Source organism: Mobula hypostoma, chromosome 1, assembly GCF_963921235.1.
Source record: "Mobula hypostoma chromosome 1, sMobHyp1.1, whole genome shotgun sequence".
Classification (NCBI taxonomy): Eukaryota; Metazoa; Chordata; class Chondrichthyes; order Myliobatiformes; family Myliobatidae; genus Mobula; species Mobula hypostoma.
Genome location: NC_086097.1, coordinates 200034736 through 200061136, shown reverse-complemented (window position 1 = coordinate 200061136; position 26401 = coordinate 200034736). Strand labels below are relative to the sequence as shown.

Below are 26401 nucleotides of genomic sequence, written 5' to 3'. Positions count from 1 at the left end.
TCCACCTGTTCCACTCCATCAACTGCACTCATTATATATCCTCAAAGAACTCCACTAAATTCATCAAACAAAGGCTGCTCTTCGTGAACCCATCCTGTGTCTGCCTGAAGCAACCACTTCTCATATCCTATAAGATATGAGGAGTGAAAATTTGGATGCAGTAAAAGGAGGGGCATATGCAAAAGTATGACAGTGAGGATTCAGGGAAGTGAAACAGAATTAAGTAAAGCATCAAGCTTAAGAGTAACGTGCTAAAATAAATGGAGAAAGGGATGCCACTGAGAACAGGATTAGATCAGTTTGACAGTGATTGGCAGAAGAATTTTCTGATGCAGACTTCTACTGCCTCCTACCATAAGACCATAAGACAAAGGAGCAGAAGTTGGCCATTCGGCCCATCGAGTCTTCTCCGCCATTTTATCATGAGCTGATCCATTCTCCCATTTAGTCCCACTCCCCCGCCTTCTCGCCATAACCTTTGATGCCCTGGCTACTTAGATACCTATCAATCTCTGCCTTAAATACACCCAATGACTTGGCTTCCACTGCTGCCCGTGGCAACAAATTCCATAGATTCACCACCCTCTGGCTAAAAAAATTTCATCGCATCTCTGTTCTGAATGGGCACCCTTCAATCCTTAAGTCACGCCCTCTCGTACTAGACTCCCCCATCATGGGAAACAACTTTGCCACATCCACTCTGTCCATGCCTTTCAACATTCGAAATGTTTCTATGAGGTCTCCCCTCATTCTTCTAAACTCCAATGAATACAGTCCAAGAGCGGAAAAACGTTCCTCATATGTTAACCCTCTCATTCCCGGAATCATTCTAGTGAATCTTCTCCGTACCCTCTCCAAAGTCAGCGCATCCTTTCTTAAATAAGGAGACCAAAACTGGCCACAGTACTCCAAGTGAGGTCTTACCAGCACCTTATAGAGCCTCAACATCACATCCCTGCTCCTATACTCTATTCCTCTAGAAATGAATGCCAACATTGCATTCGCCTTCTTCACCACCGACTCAACCTGGAGGTTAACCTTAAGGGTATCCTGCATGAGGACTCGCAAGTGCCGTTGCATCTCAGAACTTTGAATTCTCTTCCCATTTAAATAATAGCCTGCCTGTTTATTTCTTCTGCCAAAGTGCATAACCATACACTTTCCAACATTGTATTTCATTTGCCACTTCTTTGCCCATTCTTCCAATCTATCCACGTCTCTCTGCAGACTCTCCATTTCCTCAGCACTAACGGCCCCTCCACCTATCTTCGTGTCATCAGCAAACTTAGCCACAAAGCCATAGAAACATAGAAACATAGAAAATAGGTGCAGGAGTAGGCCATTCGGCCTTCGAGCCTGCACCGCCATTTATTATGATCATGGCTGATCATCCAACTCAGAACCCCGCCCCAGCCTTCCCTCCATACCCCCTGACCCCTGTAGCCACGAGGGCCATATCTAACTCCCTCTTAAACATAGCCAATGAACTGGCCTCAACAGTTTGCTGTGGCAGAGAATTCCACAGATTCACCACTCTCTGTGTGAAGAAGTTTTTCCTAATCTCAGTCCTAAAAGGCTTCCCCTCTATCCTCAAACTGTGACCCCTCGTTCTGGACTTCCCCAACATCAGGAACAATCTTCCTGCATCTAGCCTGTCCAATCCCTTTAGGATCTTATACGTTTCAATCAGATCCCCCCTCAATCTTCTAAATTCCAACGAGTACAAGCCCAGTTCATCCAGTCTTTCTTCATATGAAAGTCCTGCCATCCCAGGAATCAATCTGGTGAACCTTCTTTGTACTCCCTCTATGGCAAAGATGTCTTTCCTCAGATTAGGGGACCAAAACTGCACACAATACTCCAGGTGTGGTCTCACCAAGGCCTTGTACAACTGCAGTAGTACCTCCCTGCTCCTGTACTCGAATCCTCTCGCTATAAATGCCAGCATACCATTCGCCTTTTTCACCGCCTGCTGTACCTGCATGCCCACTTTCAATGACTGGTGTATAATGACACCCAGGTCTCGTTGCACCTCCCCTTTTCCTAATCGGCCACCATTCAGATAATAATCTGTTTTCCTATTTTTGCCACCAAAGTGGATAACTTCACATTTATCCACATTAAATTATCCACTAGTCACCGCCTGCCATTCTGAAAAGGTCCCGTTTATTCCCACTCTTTGCTTCCTGTCTGCTAACCAATTCTCCACCCACACCAATACCTTACCCCCAATACCATGTGCTTTAAGTTTGCACACTAATCTCCTGTGTGGGACCTTGTCAAAAGCCTTTTGAAAATCCAAATATACCACATCCACTGGTTCTCCCCTATCCACTCTACTAGTTACATCCTCAAAAAATTCTATGAGATTCGTCAGACATGATTTTCCTTTCACAAATCCATGCTGACTTTGTCTGATCATTTCACCACTTTCCAAATGTGCTGTTATCACATCCTTGATAACTGACTCCAGCAGTTTCCCCACCACCGACGTTAGGCTAACCGGTCTATAATTCCCCGGTTTCTCTCTCCCTCCTTTTTTAAAAAGTGGGGTTACATTAGCCACCCTCCAATCCTCAGGAACTAGTCCAGAATCTAACGAGTTTTGAAAAATTATCACTAATGCATCCACTATTTCTTGGGCTACTTCCTTAAGCACTCTAGGAAGCAGACCATCTGGCCCTGGGGATTTATCTGCCTTCATCCCCTTCAATTTACCTAACACCACTTCCCTACTAACATGTATTTCACTCAGTTCCTCCATCTCACTGGACCCTCTGTCCCTTACTATTTCTGGAAGATTATTTATGTCCTCCTTAGTGAAGACAGAACCAAAGTAATTATTCAATTGGTCTGCCATGTCCTTGCTCCCCATAATCAATTCACCTGTTTCTGTCTGCAGGGGACCTACATTTGTCTTTACCAGTCTTTTCCTTTTTACATATCTATAAAAGCTTTTACAGTCAGTTTTTATGTTCCCTGCCAGTTTTCTCTCATAATCTTTTTTCCCCTTCCTAATTAAGCCCTTTGTCCTCCTCTGCTGAACTCTGAATTTCTCCCAGTCCTCAGGTGAGCCACTTTCTCTGGCTAATTTGTATGCTACTTCTTTGGAATTGATACTATCCATCTATTCCATAATCTAAATCATTGATAACGTAAAAAGAAGCGGCCCCAACACGGACCCCTGTGGAACACCATGGGTAACTGGCAGCCAACCAGAATAGGATCCCTTTATTCTTACTCTCTGTTTCCTGCCAATCAGCCAACGCTCTATCCACGTATGTAACTTTCTCATAATTCCAAGGGCTCTTATCTTGTTAAGTAGCCTCATGTGTGGCAACTTGTTAAAGGCCTTCTGAAAATCCAAATATACAACATCCACTGCATCTCCCTTGTCTAGCCTACTGGTAATTTCCCCAAAAAAATTGCAATAGGTTTGTCAGGCAGGATTTTCCTTTAAGGAAACCATGCTGAGTTCTGCTCATCTTGTCATATGCCTCCAGGTACTCCGTAACCACATCCTTGACAATCGACTCCAACAACTTCCCAACCACTAATGTCAAGCTAACAGGTCTATAATTTCCTTTTTGTTTCCTTGCCGCCTTCTTAAATAACAGAGTGACATTTGCAATCTTCCAGTCCTCCGGAACCATGCCGGAATCTATCGACTTTTGAAAGATCATCTCTAATGCCTCCGCAATCTCCACAGCTACTTCCTTCAGAACACAAGGGTGCATTCCATCTGGTCCAGGAGATTTATCTACCTTTAGTCTACTCAGCTTCCTGAGTACTTTCTCTGTCGTAATTGTGACTGCACACACTTCTCTTCCCTGCCACCCTTGAGTGTCCGGTATACTGCTGATGTCTTACTCAGTGAAGACTGATGCTAAATACTCGTTCAGTTCCCCCACCATCTCCTTATCTCCCATTACAATTTCTCCAGCATCATTTTCTATTGGTCCTGTATCTACTCTCACCTGTCTTTTACTCTTTATGTACTTGAGAAAGCTTTTAGTATCCTCTTTGAGATTATGTGCTAGCTTCCTTTCATAGTTCATCTTTTCCCTCTTAATGACCTTCTTCGTTTCCTTTTATAAGCTTTAAAAGCTTCCCAATCCTCTGTCTTCTCACTAATTTTTGCTTCCTTGTATGCCCACTCCTTTGCTTTAACTTTGGCTTTGACTTCTCTTGTCAGCCACAGTTGCATCCTTTTTCCATTCGAAAATTTGTTCTTTTTTGGAATATACCTGTCTTGCACATTCCTCATTTCTCGCATAAACTCCAGCCACTGCTGCTGTGCATTCCTTCCCGCCAGTGTCTCTTTCCAGTCAACTTTAGCCAGTTCCTCTCTCATGCCACTGTAATTTCCTTTACTCCACTGAAATACCGACACAACGAATTTCGGCTTCTCTTTTTCAAATTTCACAGTTAACTCAATCATGTTATGATCACTGCCTCCTAAGGGTCCCTTCACCTCAATCTCTCTAATCACCTCTGGTTCATTATACAATACCCAATCCAGTACAGCCGATCCCCTAGTGGGCTCAACAACAAGCTGTTCTAAAAAGCCATCTCGCAGACATTCTACAAATTCTCTCTCTCGAGATCCAGTGCTGACCTGATTTTCACAATCCACTTGCATGTTAAAATCCCCCACAATTATCATAACACTGCCCTTCTGACAAAGCCTTTTCTATATCCTTTTGTAATTTGTAGTCCACATCATTGCTGTTAAACTGATAAATGTGTATTAGATTTGCTAGGTCTATTAAATACTGGATTATTATACTCAGCCAAATGACAATAAATGAGCTAGGTAAGAGTAATGCTAATTCCTTCATAACGTTATGGAATTGCACATTCTAATTTACAAAACTGATTATTCCATAAGGCCATAAGACATAGGAACAAAATGAGGCCATCTGGCCAATCGAGTCTGCTCTGTCATTCAATCATGGCTGACCCTTTTCTTTCTGTATCCTCCTCAACCCCAGTTCCCAGCTTTCTTACCGTAACTTTTGATGCCATGTTCAATCAAGAACCTATCAATCTCTGCCTTAAATATACCCAACGATTTGGCCTCCACAGCTGCATGTGGCAACAAATTCCACAAATTCACCACGTTCTGGCTAAAGAAATTTCTCCGCTTCTCTGTTTTGAAAGGGTGCCTCTCTATCCTGAGGCTATGCCTTCTTGTCCTAGACTCCCCACCATGGGAAACATCCTTTCCACATCTACTCTGTCTGGACTCTTCAACATTTGAAAGGTTTCAATGAGATCACCCCTCATCCGTCTGAATTCCAGCGAGTACAGACACAGAGCCATCAAATGTTCCTTGCATGATAGCCCTTTCATTCCTGGAATCATCCTTGTGAACCTCCTCTGCATTCTCTCCAATGCCAGCATATTTTTTCTAAGATGAGGGGCCCAAAACTGCTCATAATACTCAAGGTGCGGCCTCACCAGTGCCTTATAAAGCCTCAGCATCACATCCTTGCTCTTGTATTCTAGACCACTCTTGAAATGAATACTAACATGGCACTTGCCTTCTTTACCACCAACTCAACCTACAAGTTAAACTTCAGGGTGTTCTGCACAAGGATTTCCAAGTGCCTCTGCATCTCAGATTCCTGGATATTTTCCCCGTTTCGAAAATAGTCCGCTCATTTATTACTACTACCAAAGTGCATGACCATGCATTTTCCAACATTGTATCTCATTTGCCACTTTCTTGCCCATTCTCCTAATCTGCCTAAGTCCTTCTGCATCCTACCTGTTTCCTCAATGCTACCTACCCCTCCACCAATCTTCATATCATCTGTAAACTTGGCAACTAAGCCATCTATTCCATCACCTATATCATTTATATACAGCATAAAAAGAAGTGGTCCTAACACTGACCCCTGTGGAACACCACTAGTCACTGGCAACCAACCAGAAAAGGATCCTTTTATTTCCACTCACTGCCTCCTACCAATCAGCTAATGCTCTAACCATGTTAGCAACTTTGCTGTAATACCATGGGCTCTTAACTTGGTAAGTGGCCTCATATGTGGTACCTTGTTAAATGCCTTCTGAAAGTCCAAATATACAACATTCACTGCATCTCTTTTATCTATCCTAAGTGTAAACTCCTCAAAGAATTGCAACAGTTTCGTCAGGCAGGATTTTCCCTGAAGGAAACCATGCTGATTCAAAAATGATTGACTGAAAAATTATTGAAGAAACCAAATGGAATATCCAAAGAGAAAATGTTTCTGCCATAGAGAAAACATAAATGATTTCTCTAAATCAGTGAAGGAGAAATAAAGTAACCATATTTATCTCTTCAGTATCATGAAATTTTACCTCAACAAGAAAAGGTTCAAGGAGACTTTACGACCTTATGATGTGAAGGATGTTATTGAACAATACTCAGCAGGACATTTAGATATGCTCTCAAGAATAAAATATCTTCAGTCCAGGTAAGCAGTGAAAAACCAAACAAAAATTTGTGAAATGGCATGCATTGAAATGTCACGATTTAACAAGTTATTTTTGAAAAACAATCAGAAGATGTCAATAGGATATGATATTTGTTATCTATTCTTAAGCATCAGTGCAGTGATTGTTCTGGTGTTATTATGCACATTGTACACTTGGCTGAGGAAATTCTGTGTATCAAAATATACCAGATTCACTGCTTTTCACTTTTCTGTTTGCTACATGTAGCCTCACAAACTCTAAATTAAGAAAAAATAATTTTCATATCATAAATGTAATATTATAATTTTTCCAAGTGTCTTTTTACCATTACCTTGCATATACCTACCACCTGTGTTAGGCTAATTGGTTTATCATTTCTCATTTTCTCTGTCCCCCGCTTTCTTTTGTCATGGAGTTAATTGCTACCTACCAATCTTTGGGAATAGTTCTAGAATCTTTGGAATTTTTGAAGATGACAACACCTCCACTGCAGCCTCCTTTAAGCTTTAAAAGTTAAAGTTAAAATCTGTCCCGAGCCTTGGGGCCCATCAGGCCGGTACTTATGTCGGTTTCTGTGGCAGGAACGTAGAATATAGAATAGTACAGCACAGTACAGGCCCTTCGGCCCACAATGTTGTGCCGACCCTCAAACCCTGCCTCCCATATAAGCCCCCACTTTAAATTCCTCCATATACCTGTCTAGTAGTCTCTTAAACTTCACTAGTGTATCTGCCTCCACCACTGACTCAGGCAGTGCATTCCACGCACCAACCACTCTCTGAGTGAAAAACCTTCCTCTAATTTCCCCCTTGAACTTCCCACCCCTTACCTTAAAGCCATCTTGTATTGAACAGTGGTGCCCTGGGGAAGAGGCGCTGGCTATCCACTCTATCTATTCCTCTTATTATCTTGTATACCTCTATCATGTCTCCTCTCATCCTCCTTCTCTCCAAAGAGTAAAGCCTTCGCTCCCTTAATCTCAGATCATAATGCATACTCTGTAAACCAGGCAGCATCCTGGTAAATCTCCTCTGTACCCTTTCCAATCCTTCCACATCCTTCCTATAGTGAGGCGACCAGAACTGGACACAGTACTCCAAGTGTGGCCTAACCAGAGTTTTATAGAGCTGCATCATTACATCGCGACTCTTAAAATCTCTCCCTCGACTAAAGAAAGCTAACACCCCATAAGCTTTCTTAAATACCCTATCCACCTGTGAGGCAACTTTCAGGGTTCTGTGGACATGTACCCCCAGATCCCTCTGCTCCTCCACACTACCAAGTATCCTGCCATTTACTTTGTACTCTGCCTTGGAGTTTGTCCTTCCAAAGTGTACCACCTCACACTTCTCCGGGTTGAACTCCATCTGCCACTTCTCAGCCCACTTCTGCATCCTATCAGTGTCTCCCTGCAATCTTTGACAATCCTCTACACTGTCTACAATACCACCAACCTTTGTGTCGTCTGCAAACTTGCCAATCCACCCTTCTGCCCCGACATCCGGGTCGTTAATAAAAATCACGAAAAGTAGAGGTCCCAGAACAGATCCTTGTGGGACACCACTAGTCACAATCCTCCAATCTGAATGTGCTCCCTCCACCACCACCCTCTGCCTTCTGCAGGCAAGCCAATTCTGAATCCACCTGGCCAAATTTCCCTGGATCCCATGCCTTTACTGCACTACCCTTATCTATGTGCCTGGTCACCTCCTCAAAGAACTCTATCAGGCTTGTTAGACACGATCTGCCCTTCACAAAGCCATGCTGACTGTCCCTGATCAGACCATGATTCTCTAAATGCCCAGTGATCCTATCTCTAAGAATCTTTTCCAACAGCTTTCCCACCACAGACGTAAGGCTCACTGGTCTATAATTACCCGGACTATCCCTACTACCTTTTTTGAACAAAGGGACAACATTCGCCTCCTCCAATCCTCCGGTACCATTCCCATGGACAACGAGGACATAAAGATCCTAGCCAGAGGCTCAGCAATCTCTACCCTCACCTCGTGGAGCAGCCTGGGGAATATTCCGTCAGGTCCCGGGGACTTATCCGTCCTAATGTATTTTAACAACTCCAACACCTCCTCTCCCTTAATATCAACATGCTCCAGAACATCAACCTCACTCATATTGTCCTCACCATCATCAAGTTCTCTCTCATTGGTCAATACCGAAGAGAAGTATTCATTGAGGACCTCGCTCACTTCCACAGTCTCCAGGCACATCTTCCCACCTTTATTTCTAATCGGTCCTACCTTCACTCCTGTCATCCTTTTTTTCTTCACATAATTGAAGAATGCCTTGGGGTTTTCCTTTACCCTACTGGCCAAGGCCTTCTCATGCCCCCTTCTTGCTTTTCTCAGCCCCTTCTTAAGCTCCTTTCTTGCTTCCCTATATTCCTCAATAGACCCATCTGGTCCCTGCTTCCTAAACCTCATGTATACTGCCTTCTTCCACCTGACTAGATTTTCCACCTCACTTGTCACCCATGGTTCCTTCACCCTACCATTCTTTATCTCCTCACCGGGACAAACTTATCCCTAACATCCTGCAAGATATCTCTAAACATCGACCACATGTCCATAGTACATTTCCCTGCAAAAAACCTTATCCCAATTCACACCCGCAAGTTCCAGCCTTATAGCCTCATAATTTGCCCTTCACCAATTAAAATTTTTCCTGTCCTCTCTGATTCTATCCTTTTCCATTGCTAATGCTAAAGGCCAGGGAGCGGTGGTCACTGTCCCCCAGATGCTCTCCCACTAAGAGATCTGTGGCCTGACCCGGTTCATTACCTAGTACTAGATCTAGTATAGCATTCCCCCTAGTCGGCCTGTCCACATACTGTGACAGGAATCCATCCTGGACACACTTAACAAACTCAGCCCCATCTAAACCCTTGGAACTAATCAGGTGCCAATCAGTATTAGGGAAGTTAAAGTCACCCATGATAACAACCCTGTTATTTTTGCACCTTTCCAAAATCTGCCTCCCAATCTGCTCCTCTGTATCTCTGCTGCTACAAGGGGGCCTATAGAATACCCCCAGTAGAGTAACTGCTCCCTTCCTGTTCCTGACTTCCACCCATACTGACTCAAAAGAGGATCCTGCTACATTACCCACCCTTTCTGTAGCTGTAATAGTACCCCTGACCAGTAACGCCACCCCTCCTCCCCTTCCCCCCCCCTCTATCCCTTTTAAAGCACTGAAATCCAGGAATATTGAGAATCCATTCCTGCCCTGGTGCCAGCCAAGTCTCTGTAATGGCCACTACATCATAATTCCATGTATGTATCCAAGCTCTCAGTTCATCACCTTTGTTCCTGATGCTTCTTGCATTGAGGTACACACATTTCAGCCCTTCTACCTTACTGTCTTTACAGCGTTTATTCTGCTTCTCTTTCCTCAAAGCCTCTCTGTATGTTAGATCTGGCTTTACTCCATGCACTTCTTTCACTGCTCTATCGCTCTGGGTCCCATCCCCTCGCAAATTAGTTTAAGCCCTCCCGAACCATGCCAGCGAACCTACCTGCAAGGATATTGCTCCCCCTCGAGTTCAGGTGCAACCCATCCAATCTGTACAGGTCCAACCTTCCCCAGAAGAGATCCCAATGATCCAAACATCTAAAACCCTGCTCCCTGCACCAACTCCCCAGCCACGCATTCAACTGCCATCTCCTCCAATTCTTACCATCACTGTCATGTAGCACTGGCAGCAATCCTGAGCATGCCACCCTTGAGGTCCTGTTCTTCAGCCTTCTGCCTAGTTCCTGAACTAGGACCTCATCCCTCTTCCTGCCTATGTCGTTGGTCCCAACATGTATCACGACTTTTGGTTGCTTTCCCTCTCGTACCAGGATATCGTGCACCTGGTCAGAGACATCCCAGACCCTGGCACCCAGGAGGCAACAAACCATGCAGGTGTCCTTCTCACGTCCACAAAATCTCCTGTCTGCTCCCCTGACTATAGGGTCTCCAATAATGACAGCTCTCCTCTTCTCCGTCCCAGCTACTGAGAGTACGAGACTCCCCCCTGGATAGGACGCCAGTCTATCGCGAGGTTAACCCCCAGCATTTGCCAGTACCCATTTTCAGCTGGCTGGACTGGAGCAGTGTGTGGTTAAGTGCCTTGCTCAAAGATACCACACGCTGCTTCGGCTGGGGCTTGAACTCGTGACCTTCAGATCGTGAGCCCAACGCCCTAACCACTTGGCCACGCGCTTTATGGGTAGGTAATCAGGTTTTGGATTTATTAGCATTCAGTTTCATATGAATACATTTGGTATTATTGATTGACTAATGCTAAATTCTTTCAGTTACTCACTCATTCAATCTAAACCTGATCCCCACAATTTTCTAGAAATTTTCTCAGATTCTGATTGATTTATTTATCACATGTACGTTGAAACATACAATGAATGTCATTGTTTGTGTTAAAAACCAACACAACCTAAGGATGTGCTGGGGACAGCCTGCAGATGTTGCCATACATTTGGCAAATCATGCCCGCAACTCAGTAACCTGTACCTCTCTGGAATGTGGGAGGAATCCAATGCACCCAAAGGAAACCAGTGTGATCATGGGAGAACATTATAGACACCAACAAAAATTAATTCCAGGTTATTGGTGGTGTAGAGCCTTATGCTAATCACTACATCACCGTGTCATCTGTTCCTTGTCCCCAGTGTAAATTCATTAAATATTAGCCATTACTTGTTTACTGTTACAGTCTGTAATGCAATTTTCCTTAGCCAATTGATGCCTCACAGTGAGTGGATGGTAGAAATATGAATTTTTTAAAAAAGGAAACTGCCAGAAATAGTCAACACCTAGAATTAGAGCCATGGAGTCACAGAGGATGGAAACAGGCTCCTGGCCCATCAGGTTCATGCTAACAATGAGGCATCCATTTACGTTAACAAGATGCTGTTCCTTGAGTTTACATTGTGTTATTTTTGAACAATGTAGGATGCCAAAGAGGAGTTCAAAGTGGAAGTGGGATGGGGAATTAAAGTGACAGGCGGTTAGAAGCCCAGGGTCTTGATTGCAGACTGAGTGGAACTGTCCGCTTAGCAGTCACCTGTTCCGTGTTTGGTTTCCCCAAGGGAGAGGAGATCATGTTCTGAGCAGGGTATACTATGCTGATTTGATAGCAGGCAAATAAATCTCCCGGAAAGTGGTTGCATTCCTGCATGGTGTGAAGGGAGAAAGTAAAAGTAAAATATTAACTCAGTTTAGTTTTCCACAGACCTGCTCAGTATTTCTGTTTTAATTTCAATTTCCAGCATCTGGACTTTTTTCCTTTAAAAATGAAAGTTATGGAATTGACTTTCTTTGTCAAAGACTATAAGAATATGCTATGGGTGGAAGAGTTGTTAGTGGAGAATTAATCAGAATGTTGCAAGATGCAGAGTTCTTTTGAAATACAGAAAGGGAAAAGAGGGGAAGTATGCAGAAGGTCAGGATACTGTGATCCTTATTGTAGTTGTGGTAGGAATCAGGAAGGATGCAAGTGCGGGAAGTGGAATTCATGTGCATTGACCTGTAACGTAAATTCTTCCTCTCTCTCTCCAGATTTTGCCCAACCTGCTGAACATTTCCAACATTTTCATTTTTTATGTCTAGAAGTAGCTGGGGCTATCTTGTGGTTGAGTAACAATTTATAGCTAAGCTTAAAAGGGCAGATCAGAGTTTCACGACAAATGCAACAAGCAGAGTCAATGGCAAGAAATTAGTGAGATTAATTTAGATGTAATTCTTTAAATTTTACAGCTTCGCCATACAATTCTAAACTATGCTCAGTTAATTTGCAGCTTTGTCCTCGCGTCCTCTTGTCGTACAGATATTAACTTCTGCTGTAATGATATCTGAGCTTCTTTTCAGCTGTGGGGTTAACATTTCACTTATTTCTTTTGTCCTCTGATTCCTTCCAAATCACAGATAACATTATCTTACCTTGCATAAAGTATCAGTCATGTAACATTAAAAAAGTTAAGTGACCCCACTCTCTGCTATAGAACATAGAACATAGAAAACCTACAGCACAATACAGGCCCTTTGGCCCACAAAACTGTGCCGAACATGTCCCTCCCTTAGAACTACCTAGGCTTTATCCGTAGCCCTCTATTTTTCTAAGCTCCAAGTAGCCATCCAGGGTCTCTTAAAAGACCCTATGTTTTCCACCTCCACCGCCGTCGCTGGCAGCCCATTCCACGCTCCCACCAATCTCTGCGTAAAAAAACTTACCCCTGACATCTCCTCTGTACCTGCTTCCAGGCACCTTAAAACTATGTCCTCTCGTGCTAGCCATTTCAGCTGTGGGGAAAAGCCTCTGACAATCCACACGATCAATGCCTCTCCTTATGCTTGCTTAGCAGTTAAACCTCAAAAATCATAAACTGGTGTTTAATTTCCAACCCTGATATACTGTATCTCTTTCCATGTCAGTTTTGTCAAATAGTATTCACAAAAAAACATAAATTATGCACAATTTTACAAGGAAACACAATTCAAACAAAAAAGCATAGTCTATTTTAGTGCAAAGTGGTCATAGTGTTGCTACAATTTAATGATTAAAGTTTTGCTGGTTGCCAGTTAGTTCAAGAACATGTTGTGACATTATTTTCTCCAGTGTGAACAAAAAGTGCTATTGTCCTTTTTAAACGTAATTTTTATGATCACAAGATCCTGGGGGACATTAACATCTTCAAGTACTGCAGATCTCAGAGAGTGGTAGCTGTGTGGAACGAGCTTCCAGCAGAAGTGGTAGAGGCAGGTTCGATATTGTCATTTAAAGTAAAATTGGATAGCTGTATGGACAGGAAAGGAATGGAGGGTTATGGGCTGAGTGCAGGTCGGTGGGACTACGTGAGAGTAAGTGTTCAGCACGGACTAGAAGGGGCCTGTTTCCGTGCTGTAATTGTTATATGGTTATATAGTATATGAGTCAATTAATGCTGACAGCTTGTATCTTTGTATCATCTAGTACCCACAACTGAACTGCTAAAATCATAAGCACACTTTTAAATCATTAAAAGATGACACTGGTTATCATTTTATAATTTGGATCTATTTTGGGACGGAGGCAAAGAAGAGCAGATGGAGTTTAATACAGACAAGTGTGAGGTATTGCATGTTGGAAGGACAAACCAAGGTAGAACATACAGGGTTAATGGTAAGGCACTGAGGAGTGCGGTGGAACAGAGGGATCTGGGAATACAGATACAAAATTCCCTAAAAGTGGCGTCACAGGTAGATAGGGTCGTAAAGAGAGCTTTTGGTACATTGGCCTTTATTAATCAAAATATTGAGTTTAAGAGCTGGAATGTTATGATAAGGTTGTATAAGGCATTGGTGAGGCCGAATCTGGAGTATTGTGTTCAGTTTCGGTCACCAAATTACAGGAAGGATATAAATAAGGTTGAAAGAGTGCAGAGAAGGTTTACAAGGATGTTGCCGGGACTTGAGAAACTCAGTTACAGAGAAAGGTTGAATGGGTTAGGACTTTATTCCCTGGAGCGTAGAAGATTGAGGGGAGATTTGATAGAGGTATATAAAATTATGATGGGTATAGATAGAGTGAATGCAAGCAGGCTTTTTCCACTGAGGCAAGGGGAGAAAAAAACCAGAGGACATGGGTTAAGGGTGAGGGGGGAAAAGTTTAAAGGGAACATTAGTGGGGGGCTTCTTCACACAGAGAGTGGTGGGAGTATGGAATGAGCTGCCAGACGAGGTGGTAAATGCGGGTTCTTTTTTAACATTTAAGAATAAATTGGACAGATACATGGATGGGAGGTGTATGGAGGGATATGGTCCGTGTGCAGGTCAGTGGGACTAGGCAGAAAATGGTTCGGCACAGCCAAGAAGGGCCAAAAAGGCCTGTTTCTGTGCTGTAGTTTCAGCATCTGCATGGTTTTGATTTGGAATCTATTGATTGAATTGTTTCACTCATTGCACTGAGAAAAATATCGAATGCGCAGAACCACTCTAACCACAAAACTTAGTCATACTTCTTTTTGTAGGGTTGACATGATTCTTGCTCCTGCACCACCATCAACTCCAAAGCATAAAAAAACAAGCCTAAAAGGAGGGTTTGTATATCCTTTTCAACAATCACCCAAGTAAGAAACTAAAATCAATTATAATAAACAAGTTAATTATGTATTAAAGCTTATGCCATGTAATAGCAACAGATAATCCATTACCTAGTAATCCTATAAAATGCATTGCTTATTGAAAATTGAAGCAAAATTGCACTTTTTTGCTATTGTATAGGCTGACATTACAAACATGCAATAATACATTTTAGTATTGTTTTGGCATAAAAAAGGGATTAAAATTCATTGGCATCACTGGTATGCTTTCGGACATGGGGAGAAGGCAGGAGATTGAGGCAGAGAGAAAAATTGGATCAGTCGTAATGAAATGGCGGAGCGGACTTGATGAGCCAAATGGCCTAAGTCTGCTCCTTTGTCTTATGGTCTTATGGTCTAAGTAAGTGAAGAAAGGCAATGTACAATGGGTGGTGATAATGGTGACATGGTGGTGGTTTAGCAGTAGTATCTCTTTTGGTGTTAAACGCAAGATGCATCCACACCTGGATAGCCGATTAGACAAACCCAATGGTCCCCTTGTAAGTGGACAATATTTGAATGCTTCCAGTTGTCCTTGTTTCTGGGTTATCTCAGGTGCCTCTCTCTGGGTACCCACACCCAGCCTTCCTTGGTCTGGCCTAATACCTGTGCCTCTATTTTATTCTTCATGTGGGAATGTGATGGAAATTGTAATATGCCAGAGGAGTTTAGGATTTTTAAATTAGGATAGATTCCCAAATGGGCTATGGAATAAGTTATGTCGAACATCTGTAACAAGGAGATAATATCTATTCTCATCCAATAACATTTCAGCAACTACTTCCGGATCCTAATTGCTTAAAGTGAGATCCTGTTATTCTTTCTTGACATAATCTTGGTACTACAAGCACATAGATTCAGTACCATAACTCTTAAGTTGAAGAGTTTACATGTTACTACCTTTTTTAAAATAAAGTAAGATTTGTAACTGTATCAAGGAATCACAGAAGAGACAAATAAAGCAGAAAGAAATATGATCAACTGTTAAAATATCACAGATTCATATGAAATATTGTCTTACTATTTGTCTTATGCACTGTAAATAATTCAGAACTCCTGTTAATTTGTATCTGCTTAAAACATTATCATTTAGAATTGACCCTGATGTAGCTAAAGCTTCTGATCCAGAGGCTGAAGACCAAAGTATGATGGGAAGATTTGTTAAAGTTGAAAGACAGGTAAACCTTCAAATTATTGCTCATTAATCATTGATAATGCAGCTATGATTTGTTTTGAAGATACTCTGGTTTCTTTCCGGTTGAAGGTGTGTGCCACGTGCTCTTGTCGTTCTTGTGAGCACTGACAGCAGCATAGTAGAATTGTAGAAATTAAAGGCCATTCAGTAACAAGGACCATTCTGACAGGATAGAGTCGAGAAAAAATTCTTCACAGGAAGATAGTGAATCTTTGAAACTGTGAAGATTCATATGCTGAGAATATTCAAAGCAGAAATCAATAGATGTTCAGATATTATGAGAATAAAAGCAAATGGAGTCAGTGCAAAATCAATCATGCTCATTGAGCATGTGTCAGGGCCTGAATGTCCTACTCTTTCTATTTTCCAGTTCTTTGCATACTGTCAAAATATTTGTCTATTACTTAATGCAAATTCAGTGAAGCGAGAACATAACCAGTAGCTAATACTTCAGTGCCCATTTGGTATGTGCTGTCTGCTGTTTATTATGCAGTCTCCTCCAAAAAGAGGAAACAAAAAACATCTCCAGTAATAATTTTGGTGAACAGCTTCACTGAGTAGCATAAGAGTGACTTTCAGTCACTTGAATGGTTAATTCCCCAACTCTGACTTCTCTGACCTTAGCCTTCGTTTTTGTTCCAAAGAAACTCAGTGTAATCTTCCTGAACCAGCACTGTGTTCAACAATGACAGTTATTTAGCATGTCCATCATTTTAGTTTTAATTTACCCGCACTTTTTGGTATTTTCTAATAATAATCATTTTAGGTGGTAGCCCTTCTTCTCTCACTTATGTCGCATCCAGACTAAACTTTTGTTTCTTCATTTGTTCCATTGGCACTATTTTTCATTGAACATACCTTTTTGATAGAAACATAGAAACATAGAAAATAGGTGCAGGAGTAGGCCATTCGGCCCTCCGAGCCTGCACCACCATTCAGTATGATCATGGCTGATCATCCAACTCAGAACCCTGCACCAGCCTTCCCTCCATACACACTGATCCCTTTAGCCACAAGGGCCATATCTAACTCTCTCTTAAATATAGCCAATGAACTGGCCTTAACTGTTTCCTGTGGCAGAGAATTCCGCAGATTCACCACTCTCTGTGTGAAAAAGTTTTCCTAATCTCAGTCCTAAAAGGCTTCCCCTCTATCCTCAAACTGTGACCCCTCGTTCTGGACTTCCCCAACATCGGGAACAATCTTCCTGCATCTAGCCTGTCCAATCCTTTTAAGATTTTATATGTTTCAATAAGATCCCCCCTCAATCTTCTAAATTCCAGAGAGTATAAGTCTAGTCGATACAATCTTTCATCATATGAAAGTCCTGCCATCCCAGGAATCAATCTGGTGAACCTTCTTTGTACTCCCTCTATGGCAAGAATGTCTTTCCTCAGATTAGGGGACCAAAACTGCACATAGTACTCCAGGTGTGGTCTCACCAAGGCCTTGTACAACTGCAGTAGTACCTCCCTGCTCCTGTACTCGAATCCTCTCGCTATAAATGCCAGCATACCATTTGCCTTTTTCACCGCCTGCTGTACCTGCATGCCCACTTTCAATGACTGGTGTATAATGACACCCAGGTCTCGTTGCACCTCCCCTTTTCCTAATCGGCCACCATTCAGATAATAATCTGTTTTCCTATTTTTGCCACCAAAGTGGATAACTTCACATTTATCCACATTAAATTATCCACTAGTCACCGCCTGCCATTCTGAAAAGGTCCCGTTTATTCCCACTCTTTGCTTCCTGTCTGCTAACCAATTCTCCACCCATACCAATACCTTACCCCCAATACCGTGTGCTTTAAGTTTGCACACTAATCTCCTGTGTGGGACCTTGTCAAAAGCCTTTTGAAAATCCAAATATACCACATCCACTGGTTCTCCCCTATCCACTCTACTAGTTACATCCTCAAAAAATTCTATGAGATTCGTCAGACATGATTTTCCTTTCACAAATCCATGCTGACTTTGTCCGATCATTTCACCGCTTTCCAAATGCGCTGTTATCACATCCTTGATAACTGACTCCAGCAGTTTCCCCACCACCGACGTTAGGCTAACCGGTCTATAATTCCCCGGTTTCTCTCTCCCTCCTTTTTTAAAAAGTGGGGTTACATTAGCCACCCTCCAATCCTCAGGAACTAGTCCAGAATCTAACGAGTTTTGAAAAATTATCACTAATGCATCCACTATTTCTTGGGCTACTTCTTTAAGCACTCTAGGATGCAGACCATCTGGCCCTGGGGATTTATCTGCCTTCAATCCCTTCAATTTACCTAACACCACTTCCCTACTAACATGTATTTCGCTCAGTTCCTCCATCCCACTGGACCCTCTGTCCCTCACTATTTCTGGAAGATTATTTATGTCCTCCTTAGTGAAGACAGAACCAAAGTAGTTATTCAATTGGTCTGCCATGTCCTTGTTCCCCATAATCAATTCACCTGTTTCTGTCTGTAGGGGACCTACATCTGTCTTAACCAATCTTTTTCTTTTCACATATCTATAAAAGCTTTTACAGTCAGTTTTTATGTTCCCTGCCAGTTTTCTCTCATAATCTTTTTTCCCTTTCCTAATTAAGCCCTTTGTCCTCCTCTGCTGGACTCTGAATTTCTCCCAGTCCTCAGGTGAGCTGCTTGTCTGGCTAATTTGTATGCTTCTTCTTTGGAATTGATACTATCCTTAATTTCCCTTGTCAGCCACGGGTGCACTACCTTCCTTGATTTATTCTTTTGCCAAACTGGGATGAACAATTATTGTAGTTCATCCATGCAACCTTTAAATGCTTGCCATTGCATATCCACCGTCAACCCTTTAAGTATTTATTTACTTATTTATTTACACCTTATTTACTTCTGCAAATCTCTTTCTGTGCTTTACTTCCATTGTTTCATGGCCAGACAAGAAGCTCCCAAAAACATTTAGGATTTGAAACCAATTGTTTCCATACATCATTTTTAAACTCAACTTTATTTTTGTTCTGTTTCCCTTTAATATATGATGCCCTACTCATGCCCTCATTGAAACAATTTCCTCCTTACACAAAATGCTCATGATAATTAGTGGTTTTCGCTGGTCTACTAACCCTAGAATGCTTAATGAATTTATTTTGATATGTTTCAAACCCACCTGTTAACTTAGTACTTTTATTTGTTGTAATCCCTCTTTTATCAGTTTTTATACCCATGGACTTTAACATATTACTTTTCTTTTCTGCTTTGCTCCTTTAGTTCTTCTTCTACTATAACTTTTTGGCTTACATTCTTCTCTGTGGAGAAAAATAACACTTTTTTAAATAAGTATAATAATCTAAGCCCTACTTAAAAATCAATGTGACCTTTCTTGTTCTAGAACTCCCCCTTTATTACTTACATGGAGGTTTAAGAAAAATGTGTGGAGTCTTTGAACTTTATTGACATTTTCCTGTATTAGGTTAAGATTTTGATCTAATAGGAGGGAAGAGCTGGAGTTATTTGGCCCTTTGAGCCTTCTCTGCTGCCATACAGTAAGATAACTTGAATGGCACGTCCCTAAATTGCCTTTTGTGGAAAAACACCAAAAATTCACTCTGCTTTGAATCAAGACATTTCACTATCTTGGTCTTAACTGGATGGCCTTTACTCTGAATCTGAAATTTCTCATTCTATGCAGGCAAATTCCTCCTCATCCAAATCCACCTATCACACATCAGCCTCCATACTACCCATCCCGTTTCCTTTTGTATTCTAAGATCTCTCAGTAATGATGCAAAGTGGACCGGCAATGTCGATCATGTCTTTGCCTCCACAGATAATACTCAGGCTGCTGAGCTTATCCAGCATTGTTTTTAATATTCCTGGTTCTGGCTACCTGGCCAGGTTATAAACTCCCCCAGTATCTGCTTTGGAAAGCTTTCTAATAAATCTGTATTCCGTAATTTGTCCTTTTAGGATGGTCTCTGCACCCCAGGAATCAACCAAGTGAGCATGTATTGACTCCTGAGTTTAGTGTCACAACTACAATAAAGCTGACAACTGAAATTGGTACTGATCCCTTCTTCATGTGTTGCTCATCAATATAAGTCCATAAATGAACAATACTGAGGTGGAGAAGAGGAAGAAACGTGAGATATCAGGTGGACCCAACTCAGATTCCAATAGTCATACTATTACCTTATCTCCTTGTTTCACACCAAACCTGCTGCTTCCATTCCTTCGCAGCTGGCATTTCCCTCAGAATTCCTAAGAGCTGCAAACAGCAATAGTAGTACAGTTCAACTAATCACAAACAGAACCTCTCCTTTTGCTGATAAGCCCTTTGGTTTAATTACATCCAGTGCAAACTATTACACATGTTTTGGATTTTTTTTTTTAAGTATTGTAAGGAGATTCACAGTGTGATTTTTTTTTATTTTGGGATGGTACTTTTGCCAAGTGAGGCTGTTCATTTGCTTTGCATGCATACGTATTATATGTATAATTATATTGCTCTATTGGATCGAAGCAGTCTTGGTCACCTTGTTGGGTTTACACTGAGAATTGATCAGGGCATCAATATTTTATTGGCCAATCATGTTACATAAATTGCAAATGGCAACATTAATTTGCGCAGGACCGTAGATAAGATAATCAGACAAGTCTTCACTTTTCTGAAAGTTGCCTTAATGAAAAATAAAGTTCAGGAGGAGTGTTCAAAACTCTTTCTCACAAGGTAATACTCCTCGTGTTCTTTTACTGAGTGTGCCTGCAGTTACTAAACTGATGCACTTTCTCTGATCGATTGCAGGTAGAGGGAATGGAGAAGAAGATTGACTTCCTCGTGGACATGCACATCCAAAAGATGAATACTCAGCATTCTGCATCAACTGGGTATTATTCAGCAAGAGGGGCAGGGCCATCCACAAGGCAAAGTCCAGCAGATGACAAGGTGGAAGACAAATACTCTGAGATTAAACGAGTCATCTCAAACTATTCTGAATCCTGCACCTACATGGTGCCTCAAAATTGTTATCAAGTCCAAGTTTCTTCTGTTGATCCTTTTAGTTTCTTCAGACAGAATACCGGAGGAACAAAGTTTACATCTTTAGCTGCTGATCTATCAAGATTTCCTCCACCTCCTGCTCCATCATACACAGAAAGACCGACAGTTCTTCCAATCTGTTCTCTGACAGACACACAAGATAATGTGTGCCCCAGCTATCAAAGAGGAGAATTAACAAGTCCTTACTCAGACAAAGTAACAGTGAGACATGGGAGAAGTACGAGAGACAGTGATACTCCCATCTCTCTCCTTTCAGTCAACCATGAAGAACTTCAACGATCCCCCAGTGGTTTCAGCATCTCTCAGTCTAAGGATGACTTGACTTTTGGGTTTTATGGGGGAGGAAGTTGGCCAAAATCAAAACTTTATTTAGCAGAGGGTGAGACAGACACAGATACCGATCCATACACACCATGTGGTTCTGCTCCTCTCTCTTCTACAGGGGAAGCACTTCCAGACAATATATGGTCTTCATCAAATAAACCAGTTTAGCAGGAGTCACTGGTTGACGAATATGTACAGTTACTATATAAAAAGAATCACATTCCTTGCTTTATACAAAGCATCCAGATCTTATTGTTACATGTTTCACTGACAAACATTGCATGAAATGCATGGGCAAAATGCTTGACAACTGTTAACATTTTCAATATTCCAAAAGCAATTTTTTCAAAAAAATAAATTTTGAAAGTTGTAAAGATTTGCATGTTAGTGCATGAGCAATTTGAACAGTATTAATAACAAAGCTACATCTCTTCTGTGTTACTGGATAGTAATAATGTAACTTTAATCCCTACAATATATGTGGGTTAGAATCTATGCAGAAAGTTATTAGGTATATTTGTTTCTAACAGTGCTTTGACCTGCAAATAGACTCTCAAAGAGACAGTGTTCCTTTCATTAACCTAGCTAACTAGATGGGTTTTACCATGACATATTTTTGTTCCGTTTTATAACTTAACATTTTGCTGGAATCAATGTTTAAGAAATCTTTTCTGAATTTTAAATACAAAATTAAATTGAAAAATCTGCTCCCATATACATATTGTGGAAAACAAGACACTTAATATCCTGTAAGAAATACAAAAATCCCCAAAGCCCACAACTTATGGGGCTGATGGAATAAATAAGTAAAGAAACAACTGATGAGAATTATGGTGCTACCTCATACGCGGTGCAAATTTCAGACTTCATCACGTCCCTATTGTGCATGGGTTATCGATTTTACTTTTAATCCTAAAGATGCTTGCAGAATATTTTGCAGCTCTTTAAGTGCACTTACCATATCACAGATTAAATGTCGAATGATCTGCTACCACATGAAGCCTATTGTTAGTTTAGTGAGACTAATTGACAAGTATAATAGTAGTATAAATTAACATTGCTGGAATTTTAATAAATATAGCATATCACTTTTTATATGTGTGTAGTTCAGAGCTGTGAGCTCATATCTTTATGAATCAGTAGCTTTCACGGACGCACACAAAGATATTCAATGACAAATTATTAGAAATTAATAGAGCAACAAATTGAAGATTATTTGAATGAAGCAATAGAAAGTACAGGAAATTAATAATTTAGTGCTAAAATAATTGAGGTAACTGGATTGAAATAATTCATTTCCGGATTGAATTAAGATGAATGTTTTATGAAACAATTGATTAGCATTTGTGTTTGATCAACATATTACATAACAGGTATATGTCAAATCTCATGGGCTCTTTGGCCTCAGTGAGAGCACTTCCATATTACCCCACCAATTTTCTTTCACTGCAAAGGAATTTTTTTTTAATTCAACTTTCTGATTCCAGGAAACTTGCACAAGTAAAGGTAGTAACCAGAATAGGAAAGACTGCATACCAATCAACATATTCCCTGATCACTGGACACTGCTACCAAAATGTTTAATAATTTTCCCTTTATGCCTGTTATGATTATGTCTGTAAAAACAATACATCCGGAGGTATTTCCCTCAGCAGGCATTTGATGCATTTTCTAAGTGTTTTCTGACAGCATGCTTCGCTTGTAGGATTATGTTACAAGTATGTTTTAAATTAAGAAGCCCATTCCATGAGTCTAACCCATCTAAAACTCTGAATCAGATAGGTAGGAACTTTATTACTGAGGATAAAAATATTATCTTTAAATGCCTGTGAAAATAATACTGTTCAAATGAAACATATGCAATATCTTTCAAGATTTAATTTTAGAAAGGAGAGATGGTATAAAAAAAGTATTTTTAGAATGGATATAGTGGTTCCTTTGAATGATAATTAGGCCAAGGATAGCATTTATTTGTGACAGTTCAATTTCACAATATTTCCAGTAGTCCAACATAAAAAGAAAGGAAAGGGATGTTGTTTCTTTAAGAGTAAAACATGAAAGGGCCTGCTATACCTTTTGTAACACTAACACTTTGTTCTACTCTTTTTTAATAATATTTCAAACTACTAAAGGTAAATATGCTAAAACTGAGAATAGCTGATAGGTATTTGTGCCTTGCCCAGGAGACATTTTCTTGATAAATATAAATGAGTGGATACCAGTTTGCTGTTTTAAATTAAAAAGAAACATGGTTTTCAAACAAGTGGCCTTCAGTGCTATTTCTATGTTTTGTTATCTATATTTCTAATCACATATTTGAATTGTTCTTGTAACCTCTATTCTCAACTGCCCAACCTTTTGAAAGATGTATGGTTGTTTCTTTACTGTATGTATTATTTAGACCTATATTTAAGATTAGTGATTCTTTCTTTTCATGACACTAGCAACAGTTATAAATAAATGAATATTAAACTGTCCTGTGTTCTTCTGCTGTAACATGCACGCCATCCTCATCTTCCAAACAAGTCCAGCGAATTAAGTGGCAATATGGTTAACAATACCTGCAGACATCAAAACGTTCTTTCAACAGACTTTACTTTTTGTAGGGCATCTGAGATTTACCTTTTGTTGAAACGTAGTAGAATTAGAAGCAAAGTCTTGTAACTTTCCCTCTCTAGCTTGCCTCAAGGCTTTCAACTTTGCTATGACTACTTTTAGTCTGCCTTGCCGCACTTTGACTGCAGAGTATTGGACTTATATCAGTATGCCCATGTTTGCTATTACATCCCTTATAAAGTCAAAGTTGACTTTATCATCATATGCACAAATACATGTATGCATAGGTGGCACCTTCTTGTCAGCAAAATGTTTTGACAGGCTTCCACATTACAGTGCAGTTCTTCCTTAAAGTATCTTATTCAACTCAATCTATTCAGCAATTCTGTACCCGTGTCCAGCTTAAAGACTTTTTATTTGTACAGAATTGCTGAATGGAATCGTCAGAATCAGTGCTGCTCCATCTTTTCAATTGGTGTTGTATGTGTCAAACACAACTGAATTTATCTTCTACAGCAGATCTCCTCCATCCTGGCCCTTTTGCTTTATACCCTGTTTGTGGGCTCTGGTTCTGAAATCTCTGTGAACTGACTCTCAGACAGGTTGAATAGATTCTTTTGACCTGCTAGCCCTAGCTGTTTGTGGCCAGCTCATTGCTCCAGTCAGGTTAACATAGAAACATAGAAAATAGGTGCAGGAGTAGGCCATTCGACCCTTCGAGCCTGCACCACCATTTATTATGATCATGGCTGATCATCCAACTCAGAACCCCGCCCCAGCCTTCCCTCCATACCCCCTGATCCCCGTAGCCACAAGGGCCATCTAACTCCCTCTTAAATATAGCCAATGAACTGGCCTCAACCGTTTCCTGTGGCAGAGAATTCCACAGATTCACCACTCTCTGTGTGAAGAAGTTTTTCCTAATCTTTGTCCTAAAAGGCTTCCCCTTTATCCTCAAACTGTGACCCCTTGTTCTGGACTTCCCCAACATCGGGAACAATCTTCCTGCATCTAGCCTGTCCAATCCCTTTAGGATTTTATACGTTTCAATCAGATCCTCCCTCAATCTTCTAAATTCCAACGAGTACAAGCTCAGTTCATCCAGTCTTTCTTCATATGAAAGTCCTGCCATCCCAGGAATCAATCTGGTGAACCTTCTTTGTACTCCCTCTATGGCAAGGATGTCTTTCCTCAGATTAGGGGACCAAAACTGCACACAATACTCCAGGTGTGGTCTCACCAAGGCCTTGTACATCTGCTGTAGTACCTCCCTGCTCCTGTACTCGAATCCTCTTGCTATAAATGCCAGCATACCATTTGCCTTTTTCACCGCCTGCTGTACCTGCATGCCCACTTTCAATGACTGGTGTACAATGACACCCAGGTTTCGTTGCACCTCCCCTTTTCCTAGTCGGCCACCATTCAGATAATAATCTGTTTTCCTGTTTTTGCCACCAAAGTGGATAACTTCACATTTATCCACATTAAATTGCATCTGCCATGAATTTGCCCACTCACCCAACCTATCCAAGTCACTCTGCATCCTCTTAGCATCCTCCTCACAGCTAACACTGCCACCCAGCTTCGTGTCATCCGCAAACTTGGAGATGCTGCATTTAATTCCCTCATCCAAGTCATTAATATATATTGTAAACAACTGGGGTCCCAGCACTGAGCCTTGCGGTACCCCACTAGTCACCGCCTGCCATTCTGAAAAGGTCCCGTTTATTCCCACTCTTTGCTTCCTATCTGCTAACCAATTCTCCATCCACATCAATACCTTACCCCCAATACCGTGTGCTTTAAGTTTGCACACTAATCTCCTGTGTGGGACCTTGTCAAAAACCTTTGGAAAATCCAAATATACCACATCCACTGGTTCTCCCCTATCCACTCTACTGGTTACATCCTCAAAAAACTCTATGAGATTCGTCAGACATGATTTTCCTTTCACAAATCCATGCTGACTTTGTCCGATGATTTCACTGCTTTCCAAATGTGCTGTTATCACATCTTTGATAACTGACTCCAGCAGTTTCCCCACCACCGACGTTAGGCTAACTGGTCTATAATTCCCCGGTTTCTCTCTCCCTCCTTTTTTAAAAAGTGGGGTTACATTAGCCACCCTCCAATCCTCAGGAACTAGTCCAGAATCTAACGAGTTTTGAAAAATTATCACTAATGCATCCACTATTTCTTGGGCTACTTCCTTAAGCACTCTAGGATGCAGACCATCTGGCCCTGGGGATTTATCTGCCTTCAATCCCTTCAATTTACCTAACACCACTTCCCTACTAACAAGTGTTTCACTCAGTTCCTCCATCACACTGGACCCTCTGTCCCCTACTATTTCTGGAAGATTATTTATGTGCTCCTTAGTGAAGACAGAACCAAAATAATTATTCAATTGGTCTGCCATGTCCTTGCTCCCCATAATCAATTCACCTGTTTCTGTCTGTAGGGGACCTACATTTGTCTTTACCAGTCTTTTCCTTTTTACATATCTATAAAAGCTTTTACAGTCAGTTTTTATGTTCCCTGCCAGTTTTCTCTCATAATCTTTTTTCCCCTTCCTAATTAAGCCCTTTGTCCTCCTCTGCTGAACTCTGAATTTCTCCCAGTCCTCAGTTGAGCCACTTTCTCTGGCTAATTTGTATGCTTCTTCTTTGGAATTGATACTATCCCCAATTTCTCTTGTC

General features: G+C 41.1%; 1 protein-coding gene across 2 annotated transcripts in view; it reads left to right on the top strand.

Moving 5' to 3' along the window:
• The window catches only part of kcnq3 (potassium voltage-gated channel, KQT-like subfamily, member 3), a 398022-nt gene extending 374436 nt beyond the window's left edge, over nt 1-23586 (top strand). For both annotated transcript variants that reach the window (XM_063041574.1, XM_063041583.1), the window contains 4 exons: nt 6333-6464; nt 14490-14588; nt 15694-15778; nt 20568-23586. In XM_063041574.1, coding sequence (XP_062897644.1) covers nt 6333-6464; nt 14490-14588; nt 15694-15778; nt 20568-21314 — 1063 coding nt within the window. In that variant the 3' untranslated portion in view covers nt 21315-23586. The remainder of the gene's footprint in view (nt 1-6332; nt 6465-14489; nt 14589-15693; nt 15779-20567) is intronic.
• Nucleotides 23587-26401: the final 2815 nt, after the last annotated feature.